Source organism: Carettochelys insculpta, chromosome 13 (genome assembly GCF_033958435.1).
Source record: "Carettochelys insculpta isolate YL-2023 chromosome 13, ASM3395843v1, whole genome shotgun sequence".
NCBI classification, from domain to species: domain Eukaryota; kingdom Metazoa; phylum Chordata; order Testudines; family Carettochelyidae; genus Carettochelys; species Carettochelys insculpta.
The window spans coordinates 24,712,781-24,734,109 of record NC_134149.1 but is presented as its reverse complement, the minus strand read 5'-3'; the positions used below and the strand labels follow the sequence as shown (position 1 = coordinate 24,734,109).

The 21,329-nt window shown below is 46.1% G+C and overlaps 1 protein-coding gene across 3 annotated transcripts in view; it reads right to left on the bottom strand.

Moving 5' to 3' along the window:
- AR (androgen receptor) overlaps nucleotides 1-21,329 on the bottom strand; it is a 168,665-nt gene that overhangs the window by 23,030 nt on the left and 124,306 nt on the right. For all 3 annotated transcript variants that reach the window (XM_075008085.1, XM_075008086.1, XM_075008087.1), the window contains exon 4: nucleotides 6,590-6,871. In XM_075008085.1, coding sequence (XP_074864186.1) covers nucleotides 6,590-6,871 — 282 coding nt within the window. The remainder of the gene's footprint in view (nucleotides 1-6,589; nucleotides 6,872-21,329) is intronic.

The window sequence follows — 21,329 nt, the reverse complement described above, 5'->3', positions numbered from 1 at the left end:
CTCTGTCTACATCCCAGTGCTCAATAAGTTGATTCTAAGCATCTGTAATGCCAAATTCTATATTGCTGACTTCCCAGCAAAGTTACTTGAAAAATTAAATTTGCAATGTTGAGCTAAAACAGTGCAGATTAACCAAGTTTAAAATAGATTTTATTAGCCCCAAAACCTGTCCCACAATGCCCCTTGAGATGTCCTTTCTGGTCATCGTCCCACCCTTGCTGCTCTCCAGGTGAGCCAGAAGTAGGTGACAAGAAGCAGTGTTCATCAACCCAGAAATTTTTATTAGACTTCCTTTCCTCTCTGGCCAGCGTGGTGAGCAGATGTATGGCTCACATCTCTGCAGCACACCCAGCACAACTTGTAGCCATGAGGTCCCCGGATCACAGAAGGGCCCCAGCATGGCGCCATCAGGAGACCCTGGATCTCTTTTCAGTGTGGGGTAAAGAAGCTACTGTGAGCCAGCTCAAATCCAGCAACAGGAATGCTGATATTGATGGCAAAATATCATGAGGAATGATCAAGAAAGGTTACAACAGGGACATTCAGCATGCTGCATGAAGATCAAAGAGTTGTGCCACAACTACCAGAAATGCAAGACAGCCAATGGTTGATCTGGGGCCTCTCCCCAGCAATGCCAATGTTACGATGAGCTGCATGCTATTCTAGCAACAGACGCAACCTCTTTGCCCAAAAGTGGTACTGACAGTTCTGGTCGTGGGCAGAGTGCTGATGTACATGATGCTGAGGAACTGGTGGCTGACAGTGGGGTGCAGTTCAGCTAAGACTTATGCCCTGAAAGCCAGGAGCTCTTCATCAAGCTGGAGCCAGTAGATCCCATCCCCGTCCCCTTAACTCAGGAAGCGGCTTAATAGGCCAACCTGGATCCTGGAGAGGGCTTTTCTGGTAACTCGGCTTTTTTTCTAGTGGTAACAGTATATTGCAATCATGTTGTGGAGGGTTTATGCCTCTTTCCCTTAGAAAAGCTTGTTCATGTGCCTGGGGCTGGAGTGCAGATCCTGCCTGAACAAAAAGCTGAAGCTCTTAGACAGGCACTTGTGGATTTCCTTCATGAGATTACTGGGGAGACTGGACTTATTCCTGCTTCCACAGTAACACACGTTATGGCACCAAGCAACCAGAAAGTGATCTGGAATGATGGCATCACAGAGCATTCTTGAAAATTTTCCAACATGACAGCAGGATGGAATGAGCAATCTTTCCTTATCCCTCTTCCTTAGTGTAGTCGGCCTGATCTCTTGTTTGGCTACCTAGAATGCATGTGAAGTTTCATGAGTCACTAATGATTTTTTGCCTGGCATCCGACCCAGTGCAGAGCAGACTCATGCATCTCCTGGTGCAGTCACTTTAAAATCCAGAGCAGGCAGGCAATCGTGCATGTGGCAGCCTCTCCCTCCTTCCCTTCAGGACTGGCAGGTGATCAGTGCCTCCTCTGGTTCACGTTGCATCTCCAGTGACTTTTAATGGAATTCTGAGTCGTTCCAGCAGCCACTTGGGAATTTAAAATATGTGTGCTGCTTTAAGCAGCAAGCTGTCCTCATGCAGATCTCCCCCGTGTGGCACCTGATTGCGCATGCAGCAGCCTCCCCCTGCCCACTTTGGGGCCAGCAGGCAATCAGACCCTCCCTGGTTCATGTGCGCACCCCAAGTGACTTTTAATGAATTTTTGAATCATTCAGCTTCCGCTTGGGGATTTAAAATACAGGGGCTGCTTTAAGCAGCATACACTCGCTCCCACATGGTCTGGCATCCCTGGGAAATGCCAAGACATCCCTACATGCTGTGCTACACCTTCCCCCCACATCCCAGCATTGCTTTAATACCTTTTTTTTCCTGGTAACTGAGAAACCAAGGATAGCTTACTATAGTATTGACCGTAAACCTCTTTCATGGATGAGCTCGAAGTGTTTTGCTTGGACTTATGCATCCTTCTGCCTTACAAGTAACAAGAGTGACCTTGCAGCTGCAATCTGTTCTTCAGTACAGACAGGCAGCCATTATTTCTGAGACTATGGTCAATGGTCTGAGTAAAGATAAATGTTGCTATTGCTAATGCATATTTCTAAATTTGTTTTATCAGCAAATGACCCAGGAAAAACGACCAAGAGTGCACCTGGTCAGCAGATAGCTGGCTACCTATGATGTGAAGAAAGAAAAAGAAGACCAAGAATGATTTGTTGTAGAACTATGAGCAAGCAGTTTCAAAAGAAAAGAGTGAAATTAGTGATTGGAGGAAGCAAATGATGGAGTCATTACAATGAATGCATGAATCGATCATGTCCTTTATGGGCAAACAGAAAGAGTTACTGCATTTGGTGATAGAGAAATTGCAGTTGGACAGATTTATTATGAGCAAGCAGATAGAATTAATTACCTTGATCCTAGAGACAGTAATCCTTGCATCCCTTCCCCTGCACAAATGCCCTATTATATGCCCCTCTTACTCATACAGATTACCTTTCCCTTTCAGAGCCCCAGCATCCCCAGGCCACTCCAGGCACCACCAACACATGCAACCCTTACCCCATTCATTCTCATCCCCTGGATGGGGCACTGTATCCCCCAGCCACTCCACACACCATCACTTCAGACCTCCCTCAACCCAGCCAGCCCAGTCCCTAGCTCCTGGCTCAGTATCTCCTGTCCAGTTATTCCCCGCTTCAATTCCCTCCACACACTCAGCACTCTCCTCTTGTTGGGAACCCAGAATGAAAGGAGGAAGGCCACAGAGAGCCCAGCTTCCTAGCCCCAAAACTGCAACACCCACCAGAAGGCTAACCTTTGACTAACTGTGACCTTAGTACCCTTTTTTTTCCTATACCCCGCCTACTCTTCCTTTGTTGCCACCTTTTGGAAAAAGAGTTTCATTTATTGGTTAACATGCTTCGAGGTTTGATGGGTGGTGATGGTTGTGTTGCAGTTTAAAGGGGGTTTCCTAAGGGGCAAGGAAACAACATGGTTTGGGGGTGGGGTGCTGGTTAATGCCCTTCATGCTCATTCACAATCATGGTTTTCAAGACATCCTTGATTTACAGTGTGTCTTTCTGGGCTTTCCTGTTTTCCCTTGGAGTTGGCTGTTCATAATTTCTTGACAGGACCTCTGCCTTGCCCCCGCCCCCCCCATGCAGGCACGAAGCTTTCCCCCCTCACATTGCAAATGTTATAAAGAATACAGCAGTCCCCAGTGACTATGACAGTGTTCACTTCATTGAGGTCTAAGGGAGTCAGAAGGCACCTAAACTTGGCTTGTAAGTGGCCAAAGGCACATTCTACCACCATTCTGCACCTGCTCAGCCTGCAGTTAAAGAGCTCCTTCCTGGAGTCCAGAGCGCCCATGTAAGGCTTCATGAGCCACAGGAACCAAGGGTAAGCAGAGTCACCCAAAATACTATGGGCATTTCCACTCCCTCAATGTTAATTTTCTGTTCTGGGAAGAAAGTACCACTGTGGAACCTTCTAAATAGACCAGAATACCTAAAGATCCACACATCATGCACCCTTCCCAACTACTTCATGTTGATATTGGTGAAATGACCTTTGTGATCCATTAATTCCTGCAACACCATAGAGAAATACCCCTTGTGGTTTACATACTCTGAAGCCTGGTGGCCCAGTGCCAGGGTGGGGATGTGCGTTCCATCTATGGCCCCACCACATTTAGGGAACTTCATTACAGCAAATACATCCACTGTCTCCTGCACATCCTCCAGAGTAAATGTCTTCTGCAGGAGAAGCACGTTGATCGCCTCGGCTACCCGTATGATGACAGCCCCCAGTGTAGATTTGCCCACACCAAACTGAGTGCCAACTGACTGGTAGCTGTCTGGTACTGTAAACTTCCAAAGAGTAATTGCAATGTACTTCTCAACTGTCAAAGCAGGTCACATTCTGGTATCACTGTGCTTTGGGGCAGGAGACAGAAGTTCACAAAGTTCCTTGAAAGTAGCCTTATGTATGTGCCAGTTTTGCAACCACTGCTGGTTGTACCACAACTGCAAAACAACATGATCCCACCACTCTGTGCTGATTTCATGGCCCCAGAACCTCTGCTCCACCCGGTACAGTGACTCCAGTGCTGCCAGAAAATCCGTGTTTCTTCTCTCCAGACATTCATGTCCGTCAATGGCCCCGGCAATAATGATCTGGTTATGCACGGGCATTATGTTCAGAAGATACTGCTTCACAGTACATGAACTGAGCACAAAACACTGCATCAAACTATGAAATGTATTGGGATCCACGTTAGTGTCTGTAATGGCGGCTGGCTGTCAAGATGAAAAGTGCAAAAATGCAATTTTTTTTTTCGAGGCAGAAGTGGGAGGTGAGGAAAATGCATTCTGGGATGGTGACATCAGAAACCCAGAAACACTCACGGTGACTTTTTTTCCCATAAGACACTGGCACAAAATCCCAAAATACAACAGGAGGCAGGAACAGTCGAAGAGGTGCCCAGAATGCACTGTATCCACAGTCAGACCCACACACCCTTGTATGGACAAACTAAATTGCCTTTCTTAGCTGGTCAGGACACTTAACCTCAACTTTATAAAATCCAGTGTTAAAAATTCGACTTTATCAAATTTGACTTTATTCCCAAGTGTAGACATTCCCTATGGAGTCACTATGAGATACCTATACAATAAAAACTACATTGCATGTGTCATGACCAGTCAGTTTTCTGCTCTAGGCCCACAAGAATACTAACCATAAGGCAGCCAGCAGTTTTGCACTCTAAAACTATGTCTACACCAGAGAGGTTTGTCAACAAAACTGGTGTTTTGTTGGCAAAACCCAGGGAGCATCCACATTCCCAAGACATTCTGTCGATAGTAAATCGACAGAATGAGGCGCTCTTGTCGACACCATTCTGCTGCTCCCCCATGAGGCAGAACGCCTCTGTTGACAGAGAGCTGTTGACAGAAAGCCAGTCTGGATGTTCTGCTGGACCTTCTGTCAACCGACAGGGTTTCCAGGACACTGGACACTAGGTCCTGTCTGCTATGCTTCTGGTTGGCCATTTTGCCAAGAGAGCAGCTGGGCAGTCTGGCCACTCTCTGTCTACAGAGTGAATTACTCTTTTGATCCACCTTGCAGTCTGGTCACAATCTGCTGACATTAGTTTTGTCAGAAGATATCTTCTGACCCTAACTTCTGTTGATAGATCGCTCTAGTGTAGACATAGCCTAAGCATCAAATGAATGAAACAAGTCACCTCTGGGAGATAAATGGTTAATGAAGACAGAGCATTCCTAGAATGTAGGTTTGATTGACGTTTGCCACAGGATAGCCATTTCTAATGCTCACTTCTCCCTTCCAGCTATCTCTTGCTATAAACCCTGAAAGTTAATCTCCTACTAACGTGTGCTAAATAATCCATACTCCAATCAATTTTTGGCACACTTACACTTTTCCAGGAATGCTTGCCCTGTAGTTTTATGTGACAGAGAGACAGGGGACTTGTGCATTCAAAGTTTTTTTGACAAATGAAACATTAAGATGAAATTCCAGCACTTCAAGGAGATACAGATACAGATTCTTTCATGACAATGTGTTCTGTTTTTAAGCTACTTTCAGACTCGTTTTGTCCATCTTACACCACCTACATCATCAAACAGTATTGTTTTCATTCCTTCCATCAGAGGATTTACTTCTCCCAGAACTGTGGTGTTGGCCTGTCATTTCAAGTAGGAATGCTACAGCTCTTGCTTGAATCTAACTTAACCCTAAAGCGGACAGACATCGTTACACAGAGAGAATTGAGAAGCTTCTCTTATGAAGCATGTTATCCCTGTGGTTCTAAAAAATATTCAGGTAATTGAAGAGCATAGTACAGGTTGAACCTCTCTAGTCTGGCACTTTCTCATTGAGCAATCTCTGTGGTCCAACATCATTTTAGTTAGCTGGATGTCCACTTATTATGGGTGTGGCCAAGTTTCCCGTAATCCCTTAAAATTTGTTTACAGACACCAGTCCTGGCTCTGTGTTCTGTGCTGTTATTTAGTTTGATTTACCCCTAGATGTCTTCTCAGAGCCAAGTAAGCAGTGAAGTGTTGGTAAATGCTGCTAGACAATATGGGCCTCTGTGGTTCAGGAAATTCTCTTGTTAGGCAACAGTCATGTCCCAAGGGTATGGGACTACACAGGTTCAACCTATACTCAGATCTGAAGAAGTTATTTTCGAGTGGCCAAAGCCATACCCACATGACAACCATCTGCCAAGGGACTGAACCACGGAGTTCTCATTCTAAAAGCACAAACCTCTTTTGCTTGAGCTAAAGGAGTAAACGCCCATAGCTGCAGCAGACTCATTCATCTCTCACAGACCAGCCACTTGAAGGGCACAAACCCCACCTGACAGAAATGTGGATTACACTCAAATTTTGTCGGCATAACTGTGCTCACAGAAATAAAAAAAAAAAAAGCATTCTGCAAATACGCCCCTACAGAAGTTGTGGTTTTGGGGCTCAGATTATTTAGGTATGCTATTGAAATGTGGCCCTGGTGTGATTCGAGTGTTACGATTTTTAAGGAGATGGGGAAAGGTACTGGAATTTGCCATTTTCCTCCTTACCTGGTAAGGCCTTTGCCCACTTCACCACGTTTACCAGCTGCCTCTCCCCAAGCTCATTCAGGCTGCTCAGCAGGGCAGCAAATGAGTCAGGCTGGGTATTGTCATGGCCTGCACACACCACACCAGGCTCAATGGCTTCCAGGACATTGAGGAAAATGGGTTGGCACTCCAACCCATTGGTCACCACCATCTTGGGGGGCTGCTCCTCTGTTGGGCTGGATGAGCTGGTTCCCTCGCCATCCTCTTGCATCTTCAGGTTGCCCAGTTTCTTCAGCTTACGGGCTGTGGAGAATGATATCATTTGTCATGATGGTTACACATAAAACAGTCTCAAGGCTTCCTACACTTACAGTCCCACCACCAACTCTGAGAATGAAGCTGAAAGAGAACTGTGCCGACGCATTTAGTCTAAGCCTCAAGAGTCCAGGTGCCAGCAGTGCACACTGGGTAAGAATGAGGATGGGAGTCTATTATGCAGAGAAAACACTCAAGTCATTGATTCATACACAGCAAACTGCAACAAGGATGAGGATGCTTGACAAGAGTGTCCCATCTGCATAGTGGTACTTCCAGATATATTTATTTTGGAAGGATTGAAGAGAGAAGACGACTACTGAATGAGTGTTTCGGGGAAAGAGTGTATGTGTGGGGGGGGGGGAGGAGGGAGTGAATTGATCCAAACAAATGTGCAAGTAAAAAATTATACATAAAATATGACCAGCAGCAAATAAAGGCTCAGAAACCCATCATCATTTGGCACTACAATGTAGCACATTGCAGCTGCTCTGTGGGAAATTTATATCACACCATCAATGTGGGATCAAGGCCTTATGGCCATACAAATTACTGTGACATCACAAATCCAATACAGCAAGCTTATTACGGAATTTAGCAGGGGGACAAAATAAGCCCTGAATAGCAAGTCAAATCTAAGCCAATCACTGTAGGACTAAAGCACCCCTACATGATACTTACTCTACAAATGGGTCAAGAACATCAAAAGACCAGAGCTGCTGCACTACAGCCATCTGAGTCGCTTCTCTCAAAATAGGCAACACTCAAACCAAGATGGCAATTAGTCGGAGTTAGATGGAACTGCAACCTTGTGGACGGGTGATGTTAGGACTCAGATGGCAAATGACTGGTTCACAGGGTGCCACATACAGATATCCTGGAAGCCTGCACGTACGTATACATTACTGTGTGGTACCTCACAGTTTAGACAGAGAGATGCATTAGACCAGTGGTTCTCAACCCTTTCAGAATACTGTACCCCTTTCACGAGGGGTCTGTTTTGTATTTCATACTCCCATGTCACACGTCACTTAAAAACTATTTGCTTACAAAATCAGACATAAAAGTACAAAAGAATCACATTACACTAGTACTGAAAATTGCTCATTTTCTTATTTTTGCCATCTTAAAGACTCATTAATTTATTTGTTAGGTAATGGGATTTCCTGGGTGAGACCCACTTCCGATCAACCAAATATATTTTATCACATATATTTTTTCATTTTGTTAATAAATCGCCTCTTTTTAATTATTTGATTTCTGTGTCCTTGAGAAGGGTCTGTGTATAGGCATGCCTAAGACTGAAAGATCAGCTACCAGACTGCAGTTTAATTTCTTCCTTTTGTTTTCAAGTTCTCTACTAAGGGAGGGTTAAGAGCTTGAGGGTTACCTGAAAGGGAAGCATCCCAAAGGTGTCTCCCTACATTCTAAAGAGGGATTTCCTCACTTGGGTGGTGGCAACTACCCCCAGGGTCAGGGAATCCATGACGTTGGGCAGCTTTTAAGGAGAAGCCTATAGAGGCAAGGTATTTTTAGAAGGGTAGCGATGTTAGTCTCTAGCTTCTCATAAAACAAGCACTCCTCTAGCACCTTAATGACTAACAAATCACTAATGACCCACTTCTTCAGATTTTCAGATTGAAGCAGATGATAAGAATCCAGGATTTATACAGGAGGTGGGGAAGAGGGAGGGAAAGAAAAAAAAGGGGGTCACCTGTCATTAATAGGACTAGTGGAAAAAGTAAATTAAGGGTACATCTACATTTGATTGGAAATTGAAAGGGTCAGGGTTGATCTTCCAGGGTTTGATTTTACGTGCCTTGTGGGAATGTGTGAGATCGAATTACCAGGGCTTGAAAGTCGACCCTTGTACTCCTCATTACTGTGAGGAGTAAGGGAGGTTGAAGAGGGAGTTCCTCTTGTTGACCTCCCTCAGTGAAGATGGCCTAAGTCGATCCAAATTAGTCAATTTCAGCTACGCAACTGCTGCAGCTGGAATAGTGTACCTAGGATTGACTTTCAGGTCTAGTGTAGACTTGCCTTTAGTTAAGTGGGATGTGCCCCATTCTTCTGAATATCAAAGGTGGAGAACTTATTAAAGATAATTTTAAGGTCTCTTGCAGACCCCCACCTTCTGCACTTGGAGTGTGAGAGTGGCAAACAGCCTGCACATGTTAAACGCACTGCCTAATAAATAAATTTGTTTGTCTTTCAGGTGCTGCAGGACTGCTCGTTATTTCTGAAGCTGCAGACTACTCCTCTGAGTGTATTATTTTGATCATATAATTGCAAAATTAATCAACTGGAATATTGTCTGCACATTTCTGTGAACAGCATATGGAGCAGTACAAATAAGCCATTGCCTACGACATTTTAGTTTGTATTGACATTGTAGTGCTTTTCATGCGCTATGCTGTAACACTAGGCAGACATTTAGCTGAGGTGATGTACGCCCTGGAAGACTCTGTGAGTAACCCTGGGGTATGGATACCCTGGCTGAGAACCACTACATTAGACAGACGGACAGATGGATAGATTTCACAGACTAATTATACAGTCCTTCCACAAAATGCCTGGAACTTCATATATACAATTTAGAAACGCTTTGAGATTGGGTATTTAGCATTCAACTTCATTTATAATGTATGGATGTTTGCATCAGTGGTTGACTGGTTCATATGCATGACATCTACTGAGCCAACCATGTTATTCTAGATGGTAAATCTTTTATCCCCAACTGCCCCAAACAAAAATTAATCAATCATAATAATTACCTGGGCTTGACTGATTACTTAGTTCAAGCACAGAAAATAAGACAAAAACTGTTGCCTTGGGGGTTCTGGCTCCTATGTTATATGATCCTCATTGGAAACATCCGTTTGGTTGTAATTAGAAAAATAAGCCTCAAAAACGTAAAAATGTCAAGTCAAAGTGCAGCTTTGTAAATCAATGCACAGGCTGATCTTTAAATAATATGCTTGGGATGCGCTACAGTAATAGCAATTAAGGGAGGCTGCTCTGAGAAAATGACAACATGGCAATAAAAATCAGAGAGTAGTATGGAAAACAAGACCTTAGCGCACCATGACATAATCCTGCAATTATTTGTGTGGTAAAACAAAAACTAAGAAATCACTTCTCTCAAACTCCTCCAGTCATACTGTCAGGACACAGAGTGACGTAGCTGACACTCCTCAGTGACACTGAGATACCTGGCTTTTAAAAAAAAAAAAACTATCTTCACGGCAAAACAGGAAAAGTGTGCACTTTAAGTCAATAAGCAATTTGATTTTGGATAAATAAGGAGAGACATGAGTAAAAATGGTGATTCCAGGTTAATAAAAATCCCACCATTATCAACAAAAAATATGGAAAGACTGGAGGTGTAATTGAGCAAGTCAAGGTCATGGCAACATGCCAATGTCCTTCAGTCCAACTCTATGTTGAACTTTAAAAGCCTATCTGCTTACAGGCAACAAGGTCCTTCCATTTCAATAAGAGAAGGAAGTTGAAAATCAGCCTCTTCACAGCTGAATAATCAAGACACAAATACAATGAAGAGTGACATCCATTACCCATCTTGCATATGAAAAGCAGTATCTGTTATTATATGCTGTAACATATGTAAGCATGGAGCTGTTTATATGTGAGACTACAGTAAGGCCTTTCGGAAGGGGCATGGTAATGAGGGATTTTGGAAGATGTTAATGAGGTGCTGACATTAATATGCAGTATCTCATTAGCATAATGGCAGCCTTTCAAAACACACACTGCCTGTGTAGCTGGGGGCCTTTTGAAAGGACCCCCTGATTTTGAAAGCCCCTTCTTCTTTTTAGTTTTGGGTGGTACTTTCGAATCGCGCACAGCCACCACTATGCTAATGAAGTGCTGCATATTCAGGTCAGCGCCTCATTAGCATCTTCCAAAATCTCTCATTAACACTCCCCTTCTGAAAGGAGGGGCAAGTGTGGCCACAGCCCATGTGCTGTATTCCTTTTTTAAAAATAAAATTATTGATAAAAGGGATCAACAAGAAGAAATAAAAAAGCAAGTTGATATAATAACCCAACTCTTGTGAGAATAGATGTGTAATAAAAATGTTATGTTTTTGTCCAAAAAGAGTGTCAATGATAGGAGTGGTTCCCATTTGCCAGAGCAGGAAGATTTAAGCTTTTGTGTTTATTCTTTGTACCAGGGATGGAGACATTTAATTTTTCTCATCCATTTATAGATCCAGAAGAATTTCAGATCTTTGCTCAGGGGAGGAAACATACTGCATTTGACTTGAAAAGCAAGCATAACTCTTTCCTTGGCATTGGTGGGTACTTCCACATCATAAAACCTCACTAGTCCTTTTCAATATTTTCCTTTTTAAAATCTAAGAACTTGAGAGGTTGTTTCAGTGAGAGCTCAGGCAAAGCATTCGGACACCTTGACAAACACAACATCCAGGAAAGCACCTAGGCCCCACACACTTCAAATTAGCACAACGCCTCTTGACTAGTATTTTGCTCTGAGTTCACAAAATACCCCCGATGGCAAGGGTCACTCTGTACATGCAGAGGAGAAAAAATAATTAGAGTTAAGATCTACTGTGAAAATGTTTTCAGCTTCTCATCCCCCAATAATGTGCTGCCATCATTACAAACAGCATGGCAAAATAATTAGATGAATAATGATAATGAAAAAGATGAATTAACTGCTTTTACTTTACTGGAAATATGAAAAAATGGGGTGTCACAATATACTGGATTAAATGCACTGGTCTTCCACCTACTGATCATAAATTACAAATGAGATGAATTTGATATTCTCACTGTACTTTTTATTCAATAAATATTTCTGATGTGTTTTGGGAAAAAGCCCACTAAGGTATTCACATCATATGTTGATGAAATACTTTCCATTACAAATGGATGTTAAATGGCAATTACTAAAGTTAGGCATTTTTAAAATCATTAGGTCTGGATAACTTGGTTCCAAGAGTTTTAAAATAGTTTGCCAAGGAGCAATCTGGACCACTCATGTAAATTTTTAATAAGTCTTGGAATGCTGAGGAAGTTCTAGAGGACCAAAAAAAACCTAATGTGCCAATATTTAAAAAGGGCCAATGGAATGACTGAAATAATTATAGGACTGTCTGTCTGATTTCAAACATGGGCAAATTAATGACTGAATGAAGGTGGTAATATCCATAACATAATTGAATCAGTTTATGGAAAATACATTTTGTCACACTACTTTAACTTCATCTTTATAATAAATGTGGTTGGAAAAGGTAACTGTGGATGTTATATATTTTTGAATGTCACTTGACTTAGTAACATGCCAAAATTTGATTAATAAAATATAGGCCGTGTCTACACTAGCCCCAAACTTCGAAATGGCCATGTAAATGGCCATTTCAAAGTTTACTAATGAAGCGCTGAAATACATATTCAGCGCCTCATTAGCATGCGGGTGGCTGTGGCACTTCGAAATTGATGCGGCTCGCCCCGACGGGGCTCCTTTTCAAAAGGACCCCACCTACTTCGAAGTCCCTTATCCCCATCTGCTCATGGCCATTTCGAAGTTACATGGCCATTTCGAAGTTTGGGGCAAGTGTAGACATAGCCATAATGATGAAAAATCTACATGCCTAATAGTAAATAGGTAAAAACTGGCTAATTGACATATTTCAAAATGTAATTGTAAATAGGGAGTCACCACTGAATTGGTGTGAGACTAGTGGGATCCTGCGGGGCTTGGTTCTTTTCGCTGCACCATCAATTTTTTTATCAATCAGGAGTAGGGTAGTTATATTACCTCTGTATTTGGCACTACTGCAAATGCTACTGGAATACAGCGTCCAGCTCTGCTGTCAACAATTCATGAAGGATGTTGAAAATTGAAGATGGTTCACGAATGAGTCATACAAATTATTAAAGGAAAACATGCTTTCTTCATGAGAAATACAAGGAATTGAATCTAATTAACTTATACGAGAGAAAGTTTAGGGGTGATTTGATCACGGTCTATAAATACTGATATGGAGAATAGAAATTTGATATGAAAGGGCTCTTCAATATAGAAGACAAAGATATAACAAGATACAGTGGCTGAAAGCTGAAACTAGACAAATTCAGACAAAAAGATGCACATTTTTAACACCGAAGGTCATCTAATATTGAAATAGCTGACTCAAGGCTGTGGCGCATTCACTAGACATTTTAAAATCAAGACTGGATTGTTTCTAAAAGATATGGCCTAGTTCAACCATATCTTTTGAACCTGTAGCACAAATTAAGTCAGGGAAGACCTGTGGCTTGTGTTATGCGGTAAATCAGATTAGATGATCACAGTGGCTTCTTTCGGCTTTAGAAAGACTCAAGAATGTCTGTCATAGTTCAGTCTCTGGTTAAGGGGAAATCCAGACCGGAACAGCAAGGACTGCTGCAGATTAGGAATGAGATTCTGGGGCAAAACTGTGGGATAGGAACCCAAGACCAGAACAGTAACTGGCTCTACCAAGTTGCAGTTACAGCCCAGTGTCAGTACATGTGTAGTCCATACATATGGAACAATGTGACTGTTTTTGAAGCTCTTATTCCAGCAATGCCTTAGATCAGACTGTCAGAAAGCTCTGCAGGTCAGGAGTAAAATGGACTGACAGAATTATAAGAACATAATAAGAAAAGTCATATAGAGTCAGACCGACAGTCCATCTAGTCCAGTATCCCATGTTCTTACAGAGGCTAGGTACTTCAGAGGGAATCAGCAGAACAGACAATCATGACGTAATCCATCCCTTAGGCATCCACTTCCAGTTTCTGGCAGTCAGAGACTGGGCCACCTTGTCTAACAGCCATTGGTAGACCTATCCTCAGTGAATTTACCTAATGTAATTTGAACACTGTTAGACTTTGGGCCTTCGCAACATCCCTGGGCAATGGATTCCATAGGCTGAATGTGCATTGTGTGAAGAAAAATGTCCTTTTATTTGTTTTAAATCTGTTCTTGTGTTATGCAAAATGGTAAATATTCTCTCTCTATGTCATTCACAATTTTATAGATATTGATCCCATCGCCCCATAATATCTTTTCCAAGCTGATAAATCCCAGTCTTCCAAATTTCTCTCATACTGAAGATGTTCCATATCCTTACTCATTTGTGTTGCCCTCTTGTGTATCTTTTGTAATTCTAACATATCTTATTTGAGACAGGACAATCAGAACTGCATGCAGTATTCATGATGTGGACATTTCATGGTTTTATACTGAGGCATTATTATACTTTCCAGTTTTTAATCTGCCCCTTTCCTAATGGTTCCTAACTTTCCATTTGCTTTTTTCCCTGCTGCACCACATTGAGCAGCCATTTTCACAGAACTATTCACAATGGCTACGTCTACACGTGCACCCAACTTCGAAATAGCTTATTTCGATGTTGCGACATCGAAATAGGCTATTTCGATGAATAACGTCTACACGTCCTCCAGGGCTGGCAACGTCGATGTTCAACTTCGACGTTGCTCAGCCCAACATCGAAATAGGCACAGCAAGGGAACGTCTACACGCCAAAGTAGCACACATCGAAATAAGGGAGCCAGGCACAGCTGCAGACAGGGTCACGGGGCGGACTCAACAGCAAGTCGCTCCCTTAAAGGGCCCCTCCCAGACACACTTTCATTAAACAGTGCAAGATACACAGAGCCAACAACTAGTTGCAGACCCTGTATATGCAGCACGGACCCCCAGCTGCAGCAGCAGCAGCCAGAAGCCCTGGGCTAAGGGCTGCTGCCCACGGTGACCACAGAGCCCCGCAAGGGCTGGAGAGAGAGTATCTCTCAACCCCCCAGCTGATGGCCGCCATGGAGGACCCCGCTATTTCGATGTTGCAGGACGCGGATCGTCTACACGTCCCTACTTCGATGTTGAACGTCGAAGTAGGGCGCTATTCCCATCCGCTCATGGGGTTAGCGACTTCGACGTCTCGCCGCCTAACGTCGATTTCAACTTCGAAATAGCGCCCAACACGTGTAGACGTGACGGGCGCTATTTCGAAGTTACTGCCGCTACTTCGAAGTAGCGTGCACGTGTAGACGCAGCCAATGACTCCAAGATCACCTTTTTTGAATGGTAACAGCTAATTTAGACCCCCTCATTTTGTACGTGTAGTTAGGGTTGTTTTCTATGTGCACTACTTTGCATTTATCAATATTGAATTTCATCTGCCATTTTGTTGCTCAGCTACCCAGTTTTGTGAGATCCCTTTGTAACTCTTCAGGCAGCTTTGGAGTCAGAATCGTGGAATACTAGAACTGAAAGGGACCTTGAGAGGTCATTCAGTCCAGTCATGGAAGGACCAAGCACCATCTAGACCACCCAGATCTCCTGTGATGGAGATTCCACACCTCCCTCGACAATTTATTCCAGTGTTTAACCACCCTGACAGTTAGGAAAGTTTTCCTAATGCCCAGTCTAAACCTCCCTTGATGCAGTTTAAGCCCATTGCTTCTTATTCTATCTTCAGAGGCAAAGGAGAACAGTTTTTCTCCCTCCTTGTAACTATAATATTACCTAACTGGGACTACAATAATCCACTTCCTGTCAAACTGCTACTTGTTTTAGTGATTTAAACTGAGGTTTTGAAATGAGCCTAAGAGATTTAGGTGCTCCTGTTGGTTGCCACTATGAAATTCCCACCCTTATTTACCACACCTGTAGCTGGTCACTAATTCACCATTATCACCATGACTGACAATGAGCGATCAAGAAACTTGCTAGCCCTGCTCCTTGACTACGGCCCTGATTGAGCAAAAACACTTCAGCACATGTTAAACTTTAAGGATGTAAGTTGGTTCAAGGGGGTTACTCACATGCTTAAAGTTAAGCATGATCTTAAGTCCTCTGTTGGACTGGCCTAGTAAATTCTATGCCTTGTCGTGGAAGACCATATCTGAAATCTTCTGTGCAGTACTCATTAACCCATCTACCTATGCTGAGTAATTTTGTATGGTGTGCAAATTTTGCCACCTGACTGTTCACCCCTTTTTCTAGATCATTTATGAATATGTTGAACAGCATTGGTCTCAGTACAGACAACAGGGCAACACTACTATTTACCTATTTCCATTCTGAAAACCGAACATTTATGATTACCCTTTGTTTCCTGTCTTTGAATCTGTTACTGATCCATGAGAGGATCTTCCCTCTCATATTACGACAGCCTTCTTGGCTTATGAGGCTTTGGAGAGGGTTCTTGTCAAAGGCTTTCTGAAAATCCGGATGTTTTCTAAATCCATTGCACCGCCCACCCCCCGTTCATGCGTTCCTTGACATCATCAAATAATTCTAATAGATTGGTGCACAGACAAAACTGGAAGAGGGCTGCATAAGTAAATATGTCTGATTGCTCCCAAGTGGAACAGCAGGGTCATTGCAGGCCTGGACGGAAACACAACAGCACAGGTGCATAGGCGTCCAAGTCTGCAGTAACAAGCAGACTCGAGGGTGGGAGTGAGGTGCACTAGGACCTTGCAGAGGAGTTATGAACATTACTAAGTGATGTAACTACATTATTTCTTCCATTTCCCCCCCCCCACCTTTTTTTGGTTTTTATGTTATGGGTCATGGGAAGATCCTGTTTAATGGATTTCATCTCCCACGTCAGAGTGAATGAAATCAATAACGATGGCTTCAAAACGCTGTTCTTCACCAAAACAGAGAGAGTTTTAAATAAGACATTTGCTTCGCCTCCTTCTTATAGCACACTAGCTACTCAAAGCTGCAGGATCACTGATCACACAAAGCCATCTACTCAGAAATGACTGATGATGAATAAACAGTTAATACTAAGGGTGCGTCTACACTAGCTGGCTACTTCTAAGTAGCCGGCACAATGTCAAAATAGCACATGTCGCGTCTACACACGCCGTGCGCTATTTCAATGTTGAAATCGATGTTAGGCGGCGAGACGTCGAAATCGCTATTCCTACCCGAAGATGGGAATAGCGCCCTACTTCGACGTTCAACGTAGAAGCAGAGCATGTGTAGATGATCCACAACTCGCTACTTTGAAATAGTGGGGTCCTCCATGGCGGCCATCAGCTGAGGGGTTGAGACGTGCAGTCCAGCCCCTGCGGGGCTTTACGATCACTGTGCGCAGCAGCCCTTAAAGCACCACAGACCCAGATTTCTTGTGGCTGGAAGCTGAGAGAGTGAAGGCAGCAGCTCACGCACACGCTAGCCCTGCACGCTTTCCAGAGGCCCCGAGCCACGCATTCACCACCCATGGCAGCCAGCCAGCCCCCAGGGCTCCCCCCGAGGAGACCCAGGGACCCTTGGCAGCTGAACGGGGGGCCAAAACGTGGCAGGGCCCCTCCTGGTCAGAGGCCGAACTCCGAGACCTGCTGGGGCTCTGGGGTGAAGAGGGGGTGCTCCAGGTGATGGGGAGCAAGCGGTGGAACGTGGAACTGTTCGCCTGACTGGCCAAGGGCCTGGCCGCCCGGGGTCACCCTGCCCGCACTCTGGATCACATCAGGAGCAAGGTGAAGGAGTTACAGCAGGGTTATGCCTGGGCCTGGGACTTGGCCAGTCGGTCTGGGGCTGCCCCCACCACTTGCCCCTATTACAGGAAGCTCAGGGCCATCCTGGGCCCCCGGGACACCTCCTCCTCCCAGGCCACATTGGACACTGCAGCCAAGGAGTCCAAGCAGGCCTCGGAGCCGGGGGCCAGCCCGGAGACCCAGCGCCCAAGAGGGCACAGGGGGAATGGGCCATGGGCCAGGGCACAGTGCTAAACAGCCTTCCCCTCCCCCTCTGCAGCTTCACCATCTGAGGCCCCAGGCAGCCAGGCACCCTCCATGGTCCCCAAGAGCCTGCCAGAGGTCAAGCGCTGCCAGAGCCTGGGGACATGTCCAAGGCCAGCAGGACAGGCATGCCACCGCCAGACCCAGGGGATGGCCCTCATGGACCCCCAGCTCCTGGCGGCAGATGGAGGTGGCCAAGGAGAGGCTCCGCTTTGATAGGGAGGAGTCCACCTGGCACCAGGTGGCGTGGCAGGAATTCATGGGCATGTTCTGGGACATGGGCAGGTCACTCCGGGATGCTGTTGCCTGGCTCCTGCCCCCCACTGTCCCCCTCTGCTGCCCTCCCTGCCACTCCATGCGATGCTCCCTCTGCTGCACCACCTGCCTTGCCCACCGCCCCACCTGCCGCGCTGCCTGGCAGCCCCCAGGACCAGAGCCGAAGACCAGCCAGTGGAGGCATCCCAGCCGTACATGCTGGTCCTCCTGGACCCCAGCTGGCTGTGCCAGCGACCACGGACAAGGGGGAGCATGACCCGTACCCACCAGGGATCACGCCCCTCCACACCCACCCCGAGTGACTGGCCGACCGCTGAGCCATCCGCTGGCCCCCCATTTGTATATAGTTGTCCCCCTTTTACATAGTTGTCCTCCTTTGTATATTGGTTCCAGTTTTGGTTGTGCACATAAGACAGTTTACCAGTATTCAATAATCCAGTTTTATTTTCCACAGAAGCTGAGACGTGTGCTTGTTGGGGGTATGATGTGCAGGTGGTGGGGTCGGTGTGCTAAAGGCTCTCCAGGGAAGGCCAGGGAGGTGCTCAGGGGTCTCCCTGATCAAAACGGGCCCACAGGGCCTCATGGACCCATACCCCCTTGCAGTGCATCTGGTGACTGGGTGCAGCAGCCGGCTGGGGGAAGCCCGTGCCAGCGTCAGCTGCCCACCCCTGGATGAAGGCCTCCCCCTTGCTCTCGTGCAGCATGTGCTCACAACCTGGGTGATGTTCTGGAGGCCGATGTCCAGGTGGGGCAGGAGGCACTGCCAGCAGCCCTTTAGGTGGCTGAAGGTCCTCTCCACCCCCTGGCAGGCATGGTTCAGTTGGGCGTTGACCCGCTCCTGGCTGGTGGTGAGGTGGCTGGTGTATGGGCATATAAGCCAGGGCTGGAGGGGGGTAGGCTGCGTCTGCCACGAGGCAGAGGGGCACAGTGGTGTCCCCCAGAGGGATCTCCTTCTGGGGGACATGGGTCCCTGACCCCAGCCTGTGGCACAGGTCCAATATTCCTAAAAATGCAGACATCGCGTGTACAGCTGGGCCAGCCAACGCAGACATCCTGGAAGTGGCCCCGGCTGTCCACCATGACCTGCAGGACCATGGAGTGGTAGCCCCTCTGGTTAATGTATCTTCCTCCACTGTGGTCCGGGGTGTGAATGGGGATGTGGGTCCCGTCCAGAGCCCCGAAGCAGTTTGGGAACCCCATGGCAGCAAATCTGGCAATGGCTACATCCAGATCCCTGACTCGGATGACCTTCTGGAGCAGCATGGTATTGAGAGCACAGACCACCAGTGGGGAGGAACACAAGCGCCCATGAGGGTGTGCAGGGTGCCCCAGGCACCTCCCCAGGCACCCCCCCACCCAGCCCCTCCCTCCCCGGCCCCACACCCAGCCCCCTCCCTCCCCAACCCCACACCTGGGCCCCCCTCCGTGGCCCCCCACCACCCAGTGGGTGCATGCCCAGGCCTCCTTACCTCCGTGACGACGGCCCCGACCGTGGCCTTTCCCACTCCAAACTGGGGTCGCACGGAGCGGTGTCTGTCTGGAGTGGCCAGCTTCCAGACAGCTATTGCGATCCTCTTCTCGATGGGGAGGGCGCGCCACATCCGGGTGTCCTGGTGCCTCAGTGCGGGGGCGAGCCACTGGCAGAGCTCCAGGAAGGTCTGCCGGCACATGCAGAAATTCTGCAGCCACAGATCATCATCCTACTCCCCCATGACCAGCTGCCCCCACCACTCAGAGCTGGTGGGGTAGCTACAGAGGCGGTGGAGCACCCGGTGGGCGAGGAAGAGGGGAGCCCGGTGGTCAGGGTGTCCCAATCGGACCCCTGGGAGGGCCCCCCTTGCAGGAGCTGCTGGGCAGCCTCCCGTGCAGCACTTAGCAGGGCGCTTGCTCCCTGGGTGACAACCTGGAAGGCTTCCAGGAGCTGCTGCTGCTGCTGGAGGGTCCATAGCTGCTGTGCGTTGGTCTGCGAGACCGTGGCTAGTGCTCTGCAGACCTCGTGCTGTGCAGGCCGAGTGTGTCTGGGAGCGGCACTTTAAAGGAGCGGCTTGCTGTTGCCCTGGAAAGGCTAGTCCAGACTGTGACCTTGTCCGCAGGCTTCGCTGGCTCCTTATTTCGACGGGGAGTGCTTGTGTTTGTGGACGCTCCATGTTTCCTTCCAACGTTCCCCGTTGCTACTTCGATGTCGAATGTTGACGGCACCAGGCCTGGAGGATGTGTGGACGATATGTGTTGAAGTAGCCTATTTCGATGTTGTTACTTTGAAATGGGCTACTTCGATGTCGTGTCCTAGTGTAGACGTAGCCTAATTGTTTGAGCCTGGATGCCTTCCTGAAAGCTGTCTTTCTACCCGGGTGAAAAATAGCTGTATGTGTGAATTCCCAGCATAAATGCCTTTAGAGTTACTTTTAAACCAGCATTAAAAATAAATGTAAAACAGATGAAGCAGAACAGGTCAGGGTGACCCAGCAAGCTGTAACTATGCACCATCGTTAGCAGCATTAATTGTCAGTCTGTCCTGCGTGAGAACATGGCATTGATGTATTGCTGCTTTTATTCAAGAAAACTTCACTATGAATCTCCTAGTAAAAAGAAAAAGAGCTTAAAAATAAATAAAGGAATGTTAGCTTTTACAAACATAACAAAAGACTGTTCTGTTGTCCAGGGCTTCATGCTCTGCACTGCTGTCCAGGAGATCCATGTCTGCTTGTCTTTGTCCTTTTTCTGACTGCCATGCGCTACAGGTAATACTGATAGTGCACTATTCAACTGCAACTCCCTCTGGCCAACTAAGGAAGTATGGATCAGTTGGCAAGGAGTACCCATTCAGCATTCCTCATTCCAAGGATCACTATGATGATCCTCTGGAGAGTTATATACTGATCCTGAACTCTTAAAATCAAGGGGAGTTTTGCCATTAACTTCTGTGACAGGGCCATAAAGCAGGAGACCGTTACTAACAGCCCCAATGTGAGCCAAAGGAGTGTAATGGAGTTCCTCCCAAGAACATCCTTTACATTGGCGGTAGGAAATATCACAAGACTGGAGGATAGAAGCTGTGAACTTCTTTCCTTGTATTATCAAATGCCACAGAAATTTCAGCCCATTAGATGGCAAATTTATTCCACCCCCCCAAAAAAAAAGTCTTGCTCAAACATCACGTTCCATCAACAGCTTGTGGGGCTTCCTTTCGTGATTCTTTTCTGCTCTGAAATATGCCCAATATGTTATCTTCCTAACTATGAAATGTTCCTTGTTGCAAATGAGCCAGTGGGGGGGGGGCACTTAGCGTAGCTCATACGTTCCAAACCAAGTTCCAAGGGTTGATAGATAGTAAAAACAACCTCCCCTTTCTACTTGTAAAAGAGCAAATTTGATCTTGA